Source organism: Leucoraja erinacea, chromosome 17 (genome assembly GCF_028641065.1).
Source record: "Leucoraja erinacea ecotype New England chromosome 17, Leri_hhj_1, whole genome shotgun sequence".
Classification (NCBI taxonomy): Eukaryota; Metazoa; Chordata; class Chondrichthyes; order Rajiformes; family Rajidae; genus Leucoraja; species Leucoraja erinaceus.
In genome coordinates, this window is record NC_073393.1 from 33,864,676 (window position 1) to 33,884,566 (window position 19,891).

General features: G+C 42.1%; 1 protein-coding gene across 2 annotated transcripts in view; it reads right to left on the bottom strand.

Annotated features, from left to right (window-relative positions):
• Positions 1-19,891, bottom strand: part of cmip (c-Maf inducing protein) — a 231,350-nt gene that overhangs the window by 92,507 nt on the left and 118,952 nt on the right. For both annotated transcript variants that reach the window (XM_055648942.1, XM_055648943.1), the window contains exons 2-3: positions 15,541-15,666; positions 3,477-3,527 (exon numbers count right to left, since the gene is read on the bottom strand). In XM_055648942.1, the coding sequence (XP_055504917.1) occupies positions 3,477-3,527; positions 15,541-15,666 (177 nt within the window). The remainder of the gene's footprint in view (positions 1-3,476; positions 3,528-15,540; positions 15,667-19,891) is intronic.

Consider the following 19,891-nt stretch of genomic DNA (forward strand, 5'->3'; position numbering starts at 1 on the left):
GGTTATGTGGATCCATGGGTTAGGTCATAGATTAGTTATCATTTTATTGAATGGTGGAACTTAGGAGGGGAAATGTCCTCTATTTCTGCAGTCGGAATCAAGGAAGGAAAATGCACTCGAGCCTCGGAATGAGGAGCTAAGCCAAGTAACTGAAATGCACGCGTTAAGGCAGTTAAGGCAGCAACTCTACCACTGCGCCACCATGCCACCCTGTTCCTGTTATGGATGTGATTGCGGTGAGATAATGTGAATTCAAGGAAGCATTTGGATTGAAGGAGATTTATAGTGGGATTTAAAAACATGGGCACTTCTGCATAATTGTTGCCATGCATATACATGAGGCATTTGATCTCAAAACAGCTCACGAGACTTGATGAGGAGGTTTTCAACATTATCAGAATGTCAGCGGTCACATTATTTGCAATCAAGAAAAACGTCATGGTTTTGAGTCATTCAGAACTTCACGCCCAGAAGTGCTCTTCAGCGCAATAATCCAGAATTATTGAATCATCAGAAGCACAGCCCTTCATCCCTCTCCCACAAGTTGCAAGCAAACTTTACTCTGTCAGTAGTTTTGATGTACATCAAAGCAAATGTGAAAACAAGGATTTACAACTTGTATGTGCCAAGAAACATGCACAAACGCTTTATGGCATTTGTCCTTCTTTGATCTTCAAAATAAGTGTAAATTCTGTTGTTGACTGTGTTTATAAAAAACAAAGGGTAGACAAACCAAACAAAGGGGATAATGGATGTTTAGTTTGCTCCTGAGGTACCTTGGTACACACTGTTCAGAATCCCTTGAGGCAAGTCGCACTAAGAGACTCAGGTGCAAGTCTATTAATAGGATAAGCCATGTACAAGGAGGTGATTTATGAAGCAGAGAGACACAAGTATTTACCTTTCATTTTAAAGATTTGACAGCTTTGATAGCGGTGGGATCTGCCTTTGGCATGTTTATTTGCAACGCTACCTGCAGACTTGACAGTAACATGAAAGGAGTGCCATAAATTTGCTAGGCAACAAAGATAAAGCTCGAGGAGTAGGGAAACTTGCTTCATAGATTCACATTGTGAAAAAATGGACACAGAATTTGTTGCAATATAAAATCTCAATCATAAATTCTCCTTAGTTGGAAGTCCTAGGCTGGACTATGTATAATGCACGTCATTAAATTATATTGCTGGCCTCCATACAGGTGATGCACTTACACAGAGGTTGCTCGGCACAGACCAGTGACTTCCAATACTGACATTAATCTGCAATGTGCAATTAGAAACATGGAAACATAGAAAATAGGTGCAGGAGTAGGCCATTTGGCCCTTCGAGCCAGCACCGCCATTCAATATGATCATGGCTGATCAATAGGGTAGCCAATTTTCTCACTCCCAAATAAGGGACAAAAGGTCAAAATACGGGACAAATTCCCGACGGCAATTCGTTGACCGACTCAGCCGTGGCTGGGTGGTGAAGCCTCGCGACGGCAGCGATGCCTCGCGGGTCAGCCCGTGGTCGACGGTCAATGGGGGCGTGGAGGACCGTGAGGGCGGGAGGGGCAGAACAATGCAGGACCTGGCGCTGGGGGGGGGATCACCATGGGGGGAGAACAATGGACAATAGAAGGGGAGACAAGGACAATGGGGGAACCGCTGTGGGGGGGGGGGGGGGGGGGGGGGGGGGAGAACAAAAGGGGGAGCCGTAGGTGGCCGCTATTTGTATACATCGGGTATGCAGCAAATAATTTCACTGTGTCTAGTCACATGTGACAATAAAATCTTCCATTTCACTCTGGCCTCCAAAGCAGAGTAAATGCCGCATATCATCAGGGAAGAGTACAGCGTGTACACAAACAGTTGGAAGGCAACAGAGATGGTCAATTGCTGAAGGCCTGAATGCAGTGGCAAAGGAGGTTCGATGATTTCTTATCAATGATAATGTCAGTGGCTGCAGCTTTAAAGGCCATGCACCACCAAATGCACCACAAATCTCAGACACCAATCACATTACTCACCCACTAACCAACAAGACCGCTATGTTCATTTACCTATTAATATGGACTAATACACAAAGCTTGTGTATGTGGGAAGGAACTGCAGATGCTGGTTTAAACCGACAATAGACACAAAGTGCTGAAGTAACTCAGCGGGACAGGCAGCATCTCCGGAGAGACAGAATGGGTGACTTTTCGGGTCGAGGCCCGTATCTGAAGAAGGGTCTCAACCCAAAACGTCACCCACTCCTTCTCTCCAGAGATGCTGCCTATCCTGCTGTGTTACTCCAGCATTTTGTGTCTGTAATACAGCTATGTTCATTGGCCTTCTAATAGTAAGGGCTAATACCCAAGACTTGCATGCTCCATCAACATACCCTAATAGTGCAATAGCTTGATAGCCCCACCTTTCAATTTGCCCATGCTCCTAGATATTAACCTCAAATGCCACATGACCCAAACAATTTTCTTCGCAATCACCGTCTACTGATTACTGCAGCCGAGGCTGTGGTCAGCATTGGCATTAAAGCATTGAAGGCGATCTATGTTGCCTAGTCCTCTGTAATACAATCCACCTCCACATGGACAAGAGAACCAAACCTCTCCAAAGACCGACACCCCTCATGTTTAAATATTGCAACCAGTCCCTATTTTCTCCTGCAATCTCTCTTCTGCCTGTCATACACCAATGAATTTGAGACCAAGATAACACTTATGGTCTGTTAAATATGATTTTTTTTTAAATCGCAAAATCATTCTGTTTCATTCACTTCCTATACATTTTCTACAGCCAGCTTTCGTGATCCATTGCTACTCTCTGCTATTGCAGTCAATTGTCAACTAACGGGCCTGTCCCACTTGGGACATCCCAAAATCCTGGGGCGCCGCACACGACCGCACGTCACTGCCTACGTCACCACGCACCATGCGCGCGTCACGACGCATAAAGAATGTTGCGTAAATGACGCGCAAATGACGCCCAAGTGGGGACAGGCCCTTAATTTTCCTTTCACAATTGAAAGATTCACTGGCAGTGAAGCCGAATATATTCTGGGCGGTGCCAATAAGCCAGCTCTACAGAATGTAAAATTGGAGTGCTCTTAGACCTTTGATTTGTCAATGCCTTCTGCATGGACAATGAACAAATTCTGCCTAAATTATTCTGTTTCATTACACTTTGAGCAGCTAGTTGTAAATACAAGGAATGGCAGAAAAGCGACACAAATTGCTGGAGTATCTCAGCCGGTCAGGCAGCATCTCTGGAGAAAAAAAGAATAGGTGACGTTTTGGGTCGTTGCCCTTCTTCTTTCGAGGAATGGCAGATGCTGGTTTACAACAAAAAAAAAGTGCTGGAGTAACTCAGCGGGTCAGGCAGCCTCTCTGGAAGTCGTGTATAGGTGACGTTTCGGGTCAGGATCCCTCTTCAGACTAGTTGTTACATTTGCCAAGTGTCATTGATTTTTAGATAGCAGTGACACAACCCTACCTTCCACTGCAGCGAATGAAACCACTGATCTCGCAGATAACTGTTTGCCGCCTGAAAAAAAAGAAAAAATTGTTAAAACCTACAGGAAAATTTAGCATAATTTACAGACCATTTTGATCATTTAAGATTGATTTTACTGGACTAAGACATGCCGACACTTGCTTCTAAAAGGAGACTCAAATCCATAAGAGAGAATTTTATGTTATCTCATAAATCAAACCTTTGGCACCAAAAGTGACTTACTGAATTCAATGCTTTGTGATTTACAGCTATCTGTGTAACAATAATAGTGAAGGGAAAAGCATACACAGAAGGTAAATATCACCAGAGGATTTACCAATCCCTGTCAATGACCTAGAAAACATCCGTGGAATTCTAATGACTTGCATTTGAAACTCTTGAAAGTTTGAAATTGTTGGCGTTTGGATCCATGGTAAGACCCTTGATGTGTTAAAGAGGAAGTGTAAAAACTTAAATCCTTGTCCTTTGGTTATTGGCTTAGCAGCAATTGAAATAGTTTCTCCTTTTTTTCGATCTTGTGCTTCATGATTTTTATCCACTCGTTCCTCGGCTTTCTCGGATCCCACGTGACGAGGGGTCATAGTTTAAGGATATCCAGAACAAGGGGTCATAGTTTAAGGATAAGGGGGAAATCTTTTAGGACCGAGATGAGGAAAACCTTTCTCACACAGAGAGTGGTGAATCTCTGGAACTCTCTGCCGCAGAAGGTAGTTGAGGCCAGTTCATTGGCTATATTTAAGAGGGAGTTAGATGTGGCACTTGTGGCTAAAGGGATCAGGGGGTATGGAGAGAAGGCAGGAACAGGATACTTAGTTGGATGATCAGCCATGATCATATTGAATGGTGGTGCAGGCTCGAAGGGCCGAATGGCCTACTCCTGCACCTATTTTCTATATGTTTCTATAAAACCCAGGTTCTCCTATTTGTTCACGCATCAATAATCCGAACAAATTTTTAGAGAATCCCTTGACTATTCTCTGGGAAGTCTCAATATCCTGAAGTTATGGCAAATGCAAGGTGATGCAATGTTCTATCGGCAGCTGAACTTTTTACATGGTTTTAAAATACATTGTTGATTTGTGTACCAGCATTTGTGTTCAAAGCAAAGAATCCCAAAGGTTTACATAATCGATTTGTTAATGAGCTCTGCAGTTTTATATTTGTGCAGAAATATCTCGATGTATCTCCCTTCTTGCATCCTCCTTAAAATCATAGTAGATAAGCACATATCACCCACTCAAACTGTAACACCTCAAGTTTCCTTTATTTCTGTGCCTGCATATTTAATCTGATAAACTTTGGAGCGTCGGAGGTCGAGGAGAGATCTAATAAAAGTTTATAAAATTATGAGATGAGTGGATCTGGGAGTCCTTCCCCAGGGTGGAAAGGATGAAAATTACTATAAGGCCATTATTTAACACATTCAGTTTTAACCCAGTGCAAACAATTTGAGGGGAAATAAAGATACAAAGGGCTGGAGTAACTCAGCAGGTCAGGCAGCCTTTCTGAAGAATGCGGATAGGTAACATTTCAGGTCAGGACCAACCTATCTCCGGAGATGCGGCCTGAACCGATGATTCACTCCACCATTTTCTGTCCTATATCATCACTGATATACACTGATCCAGTACTCTATGTTCTGGTACACTGATCCAGGCTCCAAGTTCATCCATTTCCCCCCATAATACTTGCATCGAAATACACACACACAGTTCAGTCCATCAGTCTCACCATGTTTATTCACCTTTCCCTTCTTGTCCTTCCTTTGAGACTAAATTGTCATAACCTTTTGCTTGTTTCCTTCCTTCAGCTAATCTCAATGGATTTTCAGTTTCTGTACATGTAAATCTTAGTAGTCAGGGCAGTTGTGTATCATCAGCTCCTGCACTGTTGTTTACCCTTCAATCTATGTGAAATTAGCAGGCTCGTGCCAACACCAAAATACCCCCAACTACTAAGAACTCAAGAGGCAACGTGAAAATGAAAAGGAGCCCGGGCTTTGATGTTAATCCATTAATAGCAAGGTAAATACTGCAGGCCCTTGCAAGCTCTCGCTAGTCTGTGAAATGTTGGCAGTGGCCCTGGTTTGATGTCTCCTATTTCATCGGGCATTATTCTTGTTCTTTCCGATTAAAGCATTATTTGAAAGGCGCTCATGACAAAGAATAGCTGCATTGGGCAGTGCACATAATCGTTGGGAGATAAATCATTGACAAAGTCATGCCCTGCTGCTATGTTTTAGATTTGCCGATCAGCACATTTCCCAATTATTTGGCGTTTCTCCAATGAACTCTGACTATATTTGACCCATCTGTAATAAGTCTTGCATCAATGCCTCATATTCTAAAGATCATTTATGATGAAAAACAGAACTTACTACAGAAAATGGAGCATCATCATAACCTACATATCTCGTGCTACTGATTTATTGGCAGAGATAATGGTTTCACATTACTTTTTGTCGTGTTGGTGCCAGATATTGCTGATATGTTCATTTTCCTTACATTACATTACATATTGCCTTACATTAAACCTGGTCAATTTGCAAAAGATAGGCGACATTTTAAAATTTGCAAAGGGCGCATTTATTTTGCTGTGACCAATGGAGTTGTAAGAATTATGACTCAGAAAACATCATTCTTCATGTGATTCAGAACGGGCATAAAACCAGGGGTGGCACAGTGGGAGTATTGCTGACTTAAGGCCCAGTCCCATTTTCCCGAGTTACGCACAAATTCTCCCAAGTTTTCCCCTTGATTCAAACTCGGAGAATGTCCATAGCGAGTCCGTAGATATTTCGTAGCGGTTCGTAATGCCAGCCGTAGGTACTCGGGGCATCAGATAAGTCTGGACCTTTTTCAACATGCTGAAAAATGTCCATGAGTCCGAGTTTGTATCAAGGGGAAAACTCGGGAGAATTCGTGAGTAACTCGGGAAAGTGGGACAGGGGCTTTACAGTGCTAGTTGTGCTGCAACGGAGAATTCTCCCGCCCGTGTTGCGGGGTTGGGGAGCTACTGGAGCGGGGCCTCACTACACCGCCCCGCGCGGCTGGAATGGCCGCGGGTACTTGCGAGCGCACACCGGGGGCTCTAACACCAAGACCCGGTGTGCGACCTCGCACCACCCGGCGTGGCTTCAATGGCCGCGGGACAATCGCCATCGCCAGCCGGGGGCTTTGACTTTGACTCTGACATCGGGGGGGGGAGAGTGCAGTGGAGAGATAAGTTTTTTTTGGCCTTCCATCACAGCTATGTGATGGATGTTTATGTAAAATTGTAATTATGTTGTGTCTGGGTCTATTTGTGTGTAATGTATGGCTGCAGAAACGGCATTTCGTTTGGACCTCTAGGGGTCCAAATGACAATTAAATTGACTCTCTCTCTCTTGTTTTACTGTGCCTGGTGTAGGAAGGAACTGCAGATGCTGGTTTAAACTGAAGATCGTCACAAAATGCTGGAGTTACTGTGGGGCAGACAGCATCTCTAGGGAGAAGGAATGAGTGACGTTTCGGGTCGAAACCCTTCTTCAGACTGATCAGTCTGAAGAAGGGTCTCGGCCCGAAACATCACCCATTCCTTCTCTCCAATGATGCTGCCTGTCCCGCAGAGTTACTCCAGCATTTACTGTGTTTCGGTTTGATCCTGACTACGGGTGCTGTCTGTAGGGAGTTTGTACGTTCTCCCTATAACTGCGTGGGTTTTCCCCGGGTCCTCCGGTTTCCTCCCACATTCCAAAGACGTCCAGGTTTGTAGGTAATTTGGCATTGGTAAAAATTGTAAATTGTCCCTCATGTGTGGAATAGTGCTAGTGCACTCGTGCTAGCGTTAGTCAGCCCGTACTCAGTGGGCCAATAGGTCTGTTTCTGCGCTGTATCTCTAAACTAAACTGATCGAAACTAAATTAAACAAAGCATGACACAGATGCACAGCTGTAGCCATGCGATCCCATTTGGCCCCTCCTTTTATCAAAGTGTTTCTATAAATGTCAGCAGGGATAAACTTGTAGTGTTAAGGAGGGTCAAAAGTAAAACTACAATTGATTTGGTGACAAGTCAATCAACTGACATACTAACGCAGTGCGATTTCTTAACCAGAGCTGCCGCGTGACCTGGTTTATTAAAGAGAAATACCAGTCCATGTGCACAAGGCAAGCTCCTTGGGAGAGGGTTCTTGAGATGTCTTGCTTTGCAAATATGGAAAGTTTCTAGAGTTTTGGTTGCAACAATATAATGTAAATTTCAATTAACTAATTTCAATGAAATGAGTCTTAATGGCCTGTCGCACTTTCACGACCTAATTCACGACCTTTTTTACTCGTGCACATTGTTCATCATGCTAGAAAAAACGCCCCGACCTACTTGATGCCATGAGTACCTACGACTAGCATCACAGCCTGCTACGACCTACCTAAGACCTCCTACAACCTCGTGGCGACCATGCTGCGAGTACGAGTCAAGGGCGAACTCGGCAGTGGTCGTGAAAGTGCATCAGGCCCTTTACTCCTCCCTGGAGTCAAGACTTGGTCAGTTTGCTTTCTGAGGATATCAAGTATGCATCTTACATTGTGCACTGCAGGGCAATGGCTGCAACATACAAGCCATGCTGTTCCAACACTCTAGGTTGTAATTTTGAAGGTGTTAGAATTTGACAAGTGCCTTGGTGCAACTTTGTGCGATTAAAAACAGCCTGGTTTCTGTAATCATTGTTTTGTACAGGTTACGGTACAGAGAACAGAACTTATAAATGTGTAGATCATTCCAAACTTGGTGATGTAATAGGAAATGAGGATGATAGCCATAGAACATAGAACAGCACAGGAACTGGCCCTTTGGCCCATGATGCCTGTGCTGAACATTATGCCGCGTTAAATTAAACCCATCTGCCTGCACTGTCTATCCCTTCATCCCAACCTATTCACATCCCTATTCAAAAGCTTCTTAAATGCCACTATCATATCTGCTCCGTCACCAGCCTTGGTAGCATGTACAAGGCATCTAACATTCTTGGTAGTACTTATCCCACGCATCTCCTTTAAATGATCTCCCTCTAGCCTTATAGCTATGGTCTCTGGTGTTTTCAACATTTCCACCCTGGGAAAAGGTCACCTGTATCAATGCATCTCATAATTTGATAATTAGGTCTCTCCTCAGCCTCCGATGCTCCAGAGTTAATCAGATTAAATATGCAGACTCAGAAATAAAATAAACGTGAGGTGTTACATTTTGAGTGGGACATATGTCCTTACCTATTACGATTTTAAGGAGGGTGCAAGAAGGGAGATACATCAAGATATTTCTGCACAAATATAAAACTGATAGTTGCATGACACGTTAACAAATCGATTAAGAAAACCAATGGGATTCTTTGCTTTGAACACAAAGGCTGGCATGCAAATCCACAAAGTTATTTAAAAGCCACATAACATATTCAGCTGCTAATAGAACATTGCATCACATTACATTTGCCATAGCCAGGATATTGAGACTTCCCAGAGAATAGTAAAGGGATTTTCTAAAAAAGTCACATTTGATGGTTTATTGATGTATGAGCAAATAGGAGAAGCTAGTTGATAAAAGCATTTAAAATCCTGAAGCACTAGATCGAATACTATGGTCCATTTCACTCCAAACCTGACCTATCTATGTACCTGTCTAACTGCTTCTTAAATGTTGGTATAGTCCCTGCCTCAACTACCTCCTCTGGCAGCTTGTTCCATACATCCACCACCCTTTGTGTGAAAAAGCTATCGTCTCTTGTCCTCGATTCACCTACTCTGGGCAAGAGACTCTGTGCATCAACCTGATCTATTCCTCTCATGATTTTATACCTCTATAAGATCACCCCTTATCCTCCTGCGTTCCAGGGAATAGAGTCCCAGCCTACTCAACCTCTCTCTATAGCTCAGACCCTCTAGTCCTGACAGCATCCTCGTAAATCTTCTCTGTACCCTTTCCAGCTTGTGGAAACAGATTGGTCGATACTCCCCGGTCGACAAAGATAGATTGATTTGTGATTCTCAAAAGGGAATTGGATGAAGGCTTGAATGAAAATAATTGCTGGGATACATGGAAAGTGAAGCAAAAATGGGGCAGACTGGATTAATCTGTGAACGATTTGACCCAGACTCAATGGGCCATCAGAATCTTCCTGTGCATTTCTATCATTCTATGGTTTGGAATTTGTGGCTGAAACGACAAAAACACTGTCAGTGTTGGCTTTTGTGAAACTTGCAGCAACATCGGAGTAAAACTGGAAAATCCACACATCACTGTCAGTGACTACAGTGTTTAAGAGGGAACTGCAGATGCTGGAGAATCGAAGGTTACACAGAAAAGCTGGAGAAACTCAGCGGGTGCAGCAGCATCTATGGAGCGAAGGAAATAGGCAACGTTTCGGGCCGAAACCCTTCTTCAGACTGTGTAACTGTCAGTGACTACATACTTTAGTTTAGATTAGATATACAGCCCGGAAATAAGCCCTTCGGCTCACCGAATCCGTACCGACCAGCTATCCCCACACATTCACATCATCCTACACACATGCAGGACATAGTTAAAATTAAATAAATCAATGTCCATACCACTGGGTTGTAAGCTGCCCAAGGATGCAAACGGTGGAACTAGGAGGATGATTTGGGTGAGGTAGGCTTCTTTCACCAAAACACATGCAATATTACCTGCAGTATTAAGGGGGGATGTGGTGGGCATTGCACACAACAAAATGCATGCTCAAAATATATATTAAAGATATTTTTTTTAAGATGATTCTTTTTAGATGATTCTGCATCTCCAGAGACAATTGTGATGCAATGGTCCTCCACATATGGGAAGAATGCCAGCATCCATTTATGTTATTTTATTAAACAGCATATGGGCACATTCCAGATTTCCTCAGGGAGGGATCTGCAGTTATGATGGCAACTGATCCTGGAGGAGGACAGGACAGTAAATGCTGCTGTAAGCATTTCTTTCAAAGAAGCTTTATGTCCATTTTAGGAAGTGGTTTCAACTCCAAAGCTTTTTAAATGTTAAATAATGAGCGAGGCCAAAACTATCAAGGTCAAAAGAACTTAAATTGCTTTTAATAAATTACAAAGAATATTTTCTGCACCGTATGACTCTATAATTCTGTATGACCATATTTGAAGAGGTCTGAGAATTAAACATTTCAAACATGGCCTAGTATTTTCAAACCTAGTCTCTTCAGAACCGAACAGATTAAAACCATCATGAATAATGTTGGGGCAACATTTACAGCTGAAGTGTTTTGGATTCTGTAGCCATTTAAAAGTATGTGCATTAACTAAACTTTACAAGGCTTTATGTCATATCTATTCTTAAAAATGAATGTAATATTTTGTAAAAATTTACTGATGGCAATCTGTGCAGCAATGTATTACATGAAATAGTGTTAAAAGAGATATATTCTTTTGGATGGGAGACACGGCACAGAAAAGATCTACTTCAGCTAATCAGTCATGGTCCAATAGAGTTATGTTAGTCAATTATGGTCTTAAGGGTAGAGTTGCTGCCTTACAGTGCCAGATACCCGGCTTTAATTCTGACCATGGGTGCTGTCTGTATGGAGTTTGTATGTTCTTCCCGTGACCGCATGGGTTTTCCACAGGTGCTCCGGTTTCCTCCCACACTCCCAAAGACGTACAGGTTTGGAGGTTAATTAGCTTTGGTAACAATTGCAAATTGTCCCTAGTGTGTGGGATAGTGCTAGTGTACAGGGATCACTGGTTGGAGCAGACTTGATGGGCCAAAGGGCCTGTTGCTGCACTGTGTCTCGCAACTAAACTGAACATGCCACTGGAATTTAAGTTTTAAAATGATGGATTGATATTCAATGACTGGCCAATGAAGTGTGCAGTCGTGATATTTAACAGTGGTATCATTATCATCAATTACAAAAATGTAATTTAGCAAATGATATCCATTGGCAAACAAACCCACAAATGGCTATTGAGCAGAAACTTTGCTTTGGAAACTAGATGTGCAGCAAGAATATTTTTGAGTTTGTTCAATTATCCTATTTATTCAAAAATAATAAACTTTGATTGTTTATTCCATTCTTCTCACTATTTAGTGAATAACAATGTGAATTGAAGCACCTTGTCATCATTGAAGTCTTTCTACAACGGTACATAGCTTATTAGACACTTCCCCTGGAGGAACGCATAAGCTTGTGGTCGCCTTATTTAAAGAAGGATATATTTCTGTGTGAGAAAAATAGGATATATTTTCTGTGTGAGAAAAATAAGAAGGTTCACTAACTTGATTCCTGGGATGGTGCGATTGTCCTATAAGGAAAGACTGAGAAGCAGTGGCTTAAATTCTAAATAAAAAAATGACACTATAAGATTCTCTTGACAAAGTGGATGCTGTGATGATGTTTCCATTTTGGGAAGAATTTAGTACCAAAAGACCAAAGTCTCGCAATAAATTCCTTCTCTCAGATTGTTGAGAATGTTTGGAATTGCTCGCATCGGGGAGCTGTAAACGCTGAGGAATTGAGTACGTGCGAGGGTGAAATAAGTGACCTTCACCCGCTCGTGGGAATCCCCAGCCCAAGGCTGCTGCACCCTGGTCACAAAGGGACCAAGTCCTCTTGGATCTTTGATGGAAGTGCGTGGAGAGCAGGCACAAACGGCAGAAGAAGCTTGTGACAATCCAAACAACCCGCCCAGCTGTCCCACGTGGGGCAGAGTCTACAGAGGATTTGTTATCCAGAGAACTGCAGTCAAGTCAAGTCATCCTTGGGACAGGCTAAGAAGAGTAAGAATTTGTTGTACTGCTGGTCCTATTGGTCCTATTTCAGATATTTTTGTTCTAAAATTGCAAGGCAATTATTATTGTAGTTTTGCTTTATTATTATAAACATCTAGGTGCTCCATGTCAGTCACCATTAAGCAGTTTCTGCAATTGAACAATTTATCAACTTCATTATTGTCAAACTAAGGCAAACACAAAATGCTAACCACCCCATGTCATACCATGTTATTTGGACTCGTAGGTTAAGATTAATAGTCTTCATAGAATCTATTCAATAAATCAACAAATTAAAGTGATGCAGGAGAAAGGAAGCGGAAGAAAATATTGGAGATAATAAATATCCGAGTGCCATGCACCAGTCCATTGCAAAGAGAAATGACCACTGTGCAAGCTTGATCATATTCAAGCTAGAAAGCCAAGGTTATTTTTTAAATACTTTAAGAATATAAAAGCTTTATCTCATTTGTTGTTTATGTAATCTTGCTGTACAGTTTACTACCATATTCACCTTCAGGTCAGCAACTAACAAAATGCAGAAATAAATCATTGTTTAAGAACCTTTCTAAGACACCCTAAAATAGACGAGATATTATTTCTCAGGCCTCACTGTTTAGGCTTCTTGTTCCATCATAAAAACTACTTCCGTTTCCTAACTGCAGATGGAAGTTTATGAAAAGAAAAGACAAAAAGTGCTGGAGTAACTCAGCCAGTCAACCTCAATGGTTCAATAGTACTTTATTTCACCTATATTGAGGTACAGCAAAATTCATTTTTGTATCCATGTCTATGAGGATTTTCCCATTTTTACTAGGATGTTGCCAGGACTTGAGGGCTTGTTTCCCCCTCCAAATATCATTCTCTTTGACCAGATGTTTATACTCTTGTGAAACACCTGCTACAATTTCTAATACTGTTCATGAGAAAGGGGACATTATGTGCTTTGAGCTGATCAGGCCAACTCAAACTTGAAAAGCTTTTTTTTGGGGGGAATGTTTTGAGAACCTTTGATCATTTACTTGGAGGTTTAGAGTTCATGGAGAATGAAGAGGACGATGTGCCAACTCAATCTCTGTTTATATAATTTGTATATAGAAACATCAGCAAGAAGCATTCCTAAAAGATAAATGTTGATGATTTTCTCCAGTGTTATATAAATGTGAATGCATTTTTCCTAAATGGAGTAAATCATTTTCTATCATTTAGCAGACAATATTTGATATCTCATGTTCAATACATTTATAATTCTTATGAAATTTCAATCAAAATTCAAAGTATATAAACTATGCACATGCTAAAGGTTAGTTTACACTACCCTAATACTCTGCTACCATATAACTACCTTGTATCTGCCAAAAAGATTTAACATTGGATATCTCAGTCACTTATGGCATCTAAAGGTTTTATTCTTTACCTTCCAAAATCAATCAAGGGGTGGCACAGAAGCGCAGCTGGATAGAGTTGCCGTCTCACAGTGCCAGAGACCTGGGTTCGATTCTGACCTCGGGAGTTGTCTCTGTGGAGTTTGCACATTTTACCCGTGACCATACAGGTTTCATCAGGGTGCTCCAGTTCCCAAACACATGTGGGTTTGTCGGTTCATTGGCCTCTGCAAATTGCTCCTAATGAGTCGGGAGTGGATGAGAAATTGGGCTACCATGGAAATAGCACGAATGGCTAATTGATGGTTGGCAATGGAAGATGAGCTGATGGTCAGTTTCTATGCTGCATCTTTCATTCAATCAATTAAATCAGTCAGAAACTCAAACAACTACACCACTCTAAACGTGACCAGGCAGCTCAGCTGGAATCAGCATGTTAAGAAGTGAAATTGATTTCCAAATCCATGTTGCTCAAACCAAAATTGAATTATAATAAGGGGTTTAAACTTTACTAACTATTTTAAATTAAAGGCAGTCTAGTCTCTCTTTGTAAATCATCCAATCAGCCAAGGGCATCTAACTCGGAGGTAAATTGATGAATTCCAAATTCCTTCAAATCCTTGGTAAATGTGGCTGAAGGGGGTAATAACCTCTCTTGACTTTTGCAACAGCTATTCTACGACAGAATCACTAGAGATATTGAGAGTTCATGAGATTAAAAAACCCTAGGGATGACAACATTTAAAAAATGAGGTTTTCTAAAGAAAAAGATAGGCCTTAAGTAATTAAAGAGTATGTCCTTGTCAAACCACCTTCTCTCAACCTGCACAGAACTGTATAAAGCTCTTAACCTGTTCATGGCCACCACCGAGTATACTCGGGTCTGGCCAATAGTGAAAAAAAAGTTGGCAGTGAACAATATATATTTTTTAAAGGTTACACAAAAAAATAAAAACATGGATAAATCTGCCTGAGAACAATATATATTTTTTAAATATGCTGGAATGTAATTGTGAAACTTCAGCAAACTGTTTTAATTCTAATGGATCAATTATAATGGATTAGCTGAGGAGTTGGATTTTTAGAGTGAGAGTCCCAATATTCAGATGTTATTAGATATGGAGGGTTTGAGCGATATGGAGAGGCTGGGTAAGCTGGGTCTTTTGTTCCTACAGTGTACAAGGCTGGTTGGTGAACTAATTGAGATATATAAAAATACAGAGCGCATAAATAAGTGGAATGATCACACTCTTATCCGCTGCAGAGGGAAATTCAAAATTAGCGGGCATAGTTTTAAGGTGAGAGGGGAAAGTGTTAAAAGACACTTGTGGGGCAACTTGTCCAGTTGTTATTGCAATTATGGTGCATATATCTGCAACGGACTGCCAGAGGAAGTGGTACAGGCAGGTACCATTACAAAATTTAAAGAACACTTAGACACGTACATGGATAGGAAAGGCATGGAGGGCCAGACACAGGCAAATGGAATTAACTCAATTAAACAACTTGGCCAGCATGGATAAGTTGGGCCGAAGGGCCCCACTTCTGTGCTGTACAACACTCTGACTTCAATGAATTGAAATACTTTATTCAAAACAAATTTGAAGTGATTTAATGTGTCTAATTATTGCATCTGATCAGTAAGCAGAAGCGATGAAAGAGGAGCTTGGTGTCAGAGGCAAATGATGCTTGTTGTCGGAGGTAAATGTCGACTAGTCCAATGTTAGGCCAAGTTTCTGATTGTGAAAGCTTCAGACATTTGAGTTCACTTTTGTAACATTCTCTCACTCCTTTTCCATCTTTGTTCCCAGAACAAAGCAAATGCAAAACAATTCAATGGAGATGTTCATATTTCAGTCTCTCAGAGACAGCCTGTGAAAAGGTTACCTGCAGAAGAACAGTGCCTCCAGGGATGGTGAGCTGCAAACAATATTTAGGTGCATTCTCCCATGATAACAGCTGTACGTCCTCAATAGCACTGTATGAAATGGCATTCTCCATGTAACCGGCAGGCTGTGAAGGAAGCAAAAAGGATCTTGTATAAAACATCTTGCTTAAACAGCAGATCAGGAAAAAATACAATGAAGCAACATTTTTCTGACAGATATCTCATGTTCTCGTCTGTGGTAGCATAACTGTCGTCTGGTCCACTTAGCACTTTAGATGTGGGAGGCTTTAGATTGCACTCCCTGGGATTTCCCTGTTCACCCACTAGATGCCAAGTTGTGGTACGGTGTTGTTCCCCCAAAGGGGGAGAAAGATCTCAGATTTGATCGAGGTCACTGTAAAGCACAACCTTGCAATGAGTCACAATAAGTGGAGAGATCAGAAACTGACACACGTTTTGCACAATAAAGTAAGGGAAAATCTCAGCTGTGAAAGTTTGAATTTTATTTGGTACTTTGAGTGTCAACTAAACATGAAATGTCTGACTTTCAAGCTAACATGTACTTTGTTTATTCATCCACAGGCTGTTTCTGGTAAAGATAACATTTATCCCTAACTACGTACCACAGTGGCTTTCAAAGGGCAAATAACAGTCAAGGATATTGGGGGCCTTTAGCTACACATCAGATCTAATTTCCTACAGACATCTACTTCATGTTCATTTGACATAAGTAACCTGACACTTTCTTCCTCACCAATCAAACAGGGTATCAACTTTGAAATTATTGGTGAACGTGTTCATATGACCTGCCTGGGGAACTTGTAATTAACCCTGTGTGACCTACTGTTACAATCAGTTCAAACTCAAGTACAATAGATAGAGCAAAGGGGGATATAGAGAGCAGAATATAATTCTCAGCATTGTAACGCACCAGTTCCATCAGACAAAGTCCAATGTCCTCAATGGGGTAGAGGTAAATTAAACAGTACCCTAGCTAATGAAAGAATCGTTCAGAAGCCTGATAATGGAGGTAAAGAAGCTGTTCCTTAGTCTGGGTGCCTGTTTTTAAGCTTCTAAACCTTCTGCTGGACGGGAGCAGAGAGAAGAAAAAATGACTGGGGTGGGACAAGCCTTTGATTGTTATTGGCTGCTTTGCTAATACAGCATGAGGTACAGATGGAGTCAATGGTGGGAGGTCTAATCGGTGTCATTGGAAAGGCTGCATCTACAACTCTGCAATTGCTTGTGGCCTTCGGCAGAGCTGTTCCCAAACCAAGCTGCGATGCAACCCAACGGTTTACTAGGCTACAAGGAGGCTGGGCACCATCTCTCTGAAATGGTGAAGATACAAGTCGTTTGTGATAAATTCATTGCACCCTCCAGAGAGCAAGCATACCATTCATCCATGGAGACTTCACATGGCTGCCTACGTTTATTTTTAATCAATAACTATAGGTTGATTTCACCAAATGTCAAATGAGCGTAGATCCCCCTCACGTGACCGAAAAATTTAACTGGAGGACATATGTCACTTCGGTACATGTTAGTGAATGGGGAAACACGCACTTTCACACCCGTTAAAAACATGGAAAACGGCCGATTTTTGAGCTGAAATTTTCTGTGCTAGTCGGGGTGACCGTGAAGCACAGCGACCTAAATTTTCAGGCAAAAAAAAAGATAGAAAGTAAGGTAATTACAAGAGGGAACTGAAGGTGGAAAAACAGCGGAAGTGAACAGCAGACATTTGCCGTGGAGATTTAAAGGTCCAAAATATCGGGAATTATCGCGTTTGCTCGCTGCATTTCATCAAAAGTAAGTCATTATTAACTTACTTTTGATGAAATTCACTAACATGTACCGGTGACATATGTCCTCCAGTTAAATTTTTCAGTCACGTGAGGGGGGATCTACGCTCATTTGACATTTGGTGAAATCACCCTATTACAAGAGGACATGCATACAACAGTCACTAGGTGACAATAAATAAAAGGTGTTACACTTGATTATGCTTGATCGCTTCTGTACCCCTTCCCCAACAAGCCTAAACCAAGCCCAATTGCTTTATCTCGACAACATAGCGCCCACGCGTCAAACAGCTCGCATGCACACGTTGACTCTCTTTTCATCAGTGACTCAGAATCTTACAGAATGAGCACTGCATTCACTCATCGCCTGAATCGATAAGCCTTACCCACGTTATGCCTGTATTCCACACCTTATTTCCTGCTTGAACAGTAAATGAGAGTGTACTCACTACAAATATCATAGGGCAGGATTGCAAGCATGTTATGTTTCTGCGTAGCTTTAACTAGTTCTCAGGACCCAGCCCAATGCCATGTCCCAATGAATAACATAGATGCATAAACAGTAGTTGCAGGAGTAGGCCATTAGGCCCTTCGAGCCAGCACCGCCATTCAATGTGATCATGGCTGATCATCCACAATCAGTACCCCTTTCCTGCCTTCTCCCCATATCCCTTGATTCCGCTAGCCCTAAGAGCTCAATCTAACTCTCTTTTGAATGTGGAACTTGCATTGCTGCCAAGGTAGGTATGATGCACCTTTTGAACATCCACCTCCCAAAAGAAGCACACAGTGCTGGAGCTCAGTGGGTCAGGCAGCCCCTCTGGAGAACATGGACAGGTGACATTTTGGGTGGGAACCTTTCTTCAGACAGAAGTAGTGTCCCGACCTGAAACGTCACCTATATATGTCCTCCAGAGATGCTGCCTGACCTGCTGAGTTACTCGAGCACTTAGCCTTTCTTCTTCTAAACCAGCATCTGCAGTTCCTTGCTTCCCGTTTGCTCTGAGCAAAGGGTGGGGACGATACGTGGTATGCTGTTGCACTGGTCCTGTTATCTTTGTAATCGGAGCTCTGATGCATCAAATGACTCAGTTTTCTAAGCAATGTAATGAGCTATTCAACAGGGATTACAGCACTCCTCCATCGCGCACTTCCCATTAAAGCTTTAATGAACACTTCTGTACTTTAAAGACAATAGCACTATATCCACTATAACTCTGCAGCTGAGTCTGAAGACGGGTCCCGACCCAAAACGTCACCTGTCCATGTTATCCAGAGATGCTGCATGACCCACTGAGTCACTCCAGCACTTTGCGTTCTTTATTATAGACACCATTCTATTGCGATCGCTTCGCCCAACACCTCCGCTCGGTTCGCAATAACCAACCTGATCTCCCGGTGGCTCAGCACTTCAACTCCCCCTCCCATTCCGAATCCGACCTTTCTGTCCTGGGCCTCCTCCATGGCCAAAGTGAGGACCACTGTAAATTGGAGGAGCAGCACCTCATATTTCGCTTGGGCAGTTTGCACCCCAGCGGTATGAACATTGACTTCTCTAATTTCAGGTAGTCCCTACTTTCTCCTCCCCTTCTCAGCTCTCCCTCAGCCCACTGGCTCCACCTCTTCCTTTCTTCTTCCCGCCCCTCCTCCCCCCCACACTCACATCAGTCTGAAGAAGGGTTTCGTCCCGAAACGTTGCCTTTTTTCCTTCACTCCATAGATCCTGCTTCACCCGCTGGGTTTCTCCAGCATTTTTGTCTACACTCTATTGCACTTCCATGTTTTCCCAAGTGTGAAATAAACTATTCACTGATAACATAGGAAGGTAACTTTAAATATCTATATGATGATCAAAATAAAATAAATCTCTAAATTTGGATTCATGCAAAAACTGATGCAAAACGATGTTGGGGATAGTTTTTCATATCTGCTCTCAGTAAGGTTATCTGGCAGAGCAGAACTGAAAACTGGATAAGTTCTGCAAAGGGAAGCACCAAAATAACAGCCACTTGGTGACAACATAATGCTGTGTCTAGTCTCCTGACATTAGAAATGGTAGAACAGGCAATGGCATCACGGAAATCTACAAATTATTGAACAATGATGTGGGTTACAGCTCCTGACTGCCATTTAAATTGTGCCATCAACATGCAGGCTATTGCTCGTCAAACAAAAGAAGTGTTGACCAAAGGCCTGCACTTACTTAGCAAGTTGCAAGATCTCATTTGAATGAAGTGGATCTAGCCTGGGGTAAGCGGAACAAAAGATTAACAGGGAAGTCGGTGACAGTAAAATTGCCCTTTAAGGGGATCCAAGAAGCTACAGATTCTGGAACCTGGAGCAAAAGACCAACTGCTGCAGGAACTCAAAGGATCAACCAGCATCTGTGGGTGGTCTATGTTTCCACTCAAGACCCTGCATCAAGACCCAAACATTCCTTTGCCTCCACAGATGCTGCTTGACCCACAGAGTTCTTCCCTCAGCTGTTTGTTTAGTGAATTGTGAGAAGGAATTGTTTTGGCGGCAGTTGATTATAATCCAAATA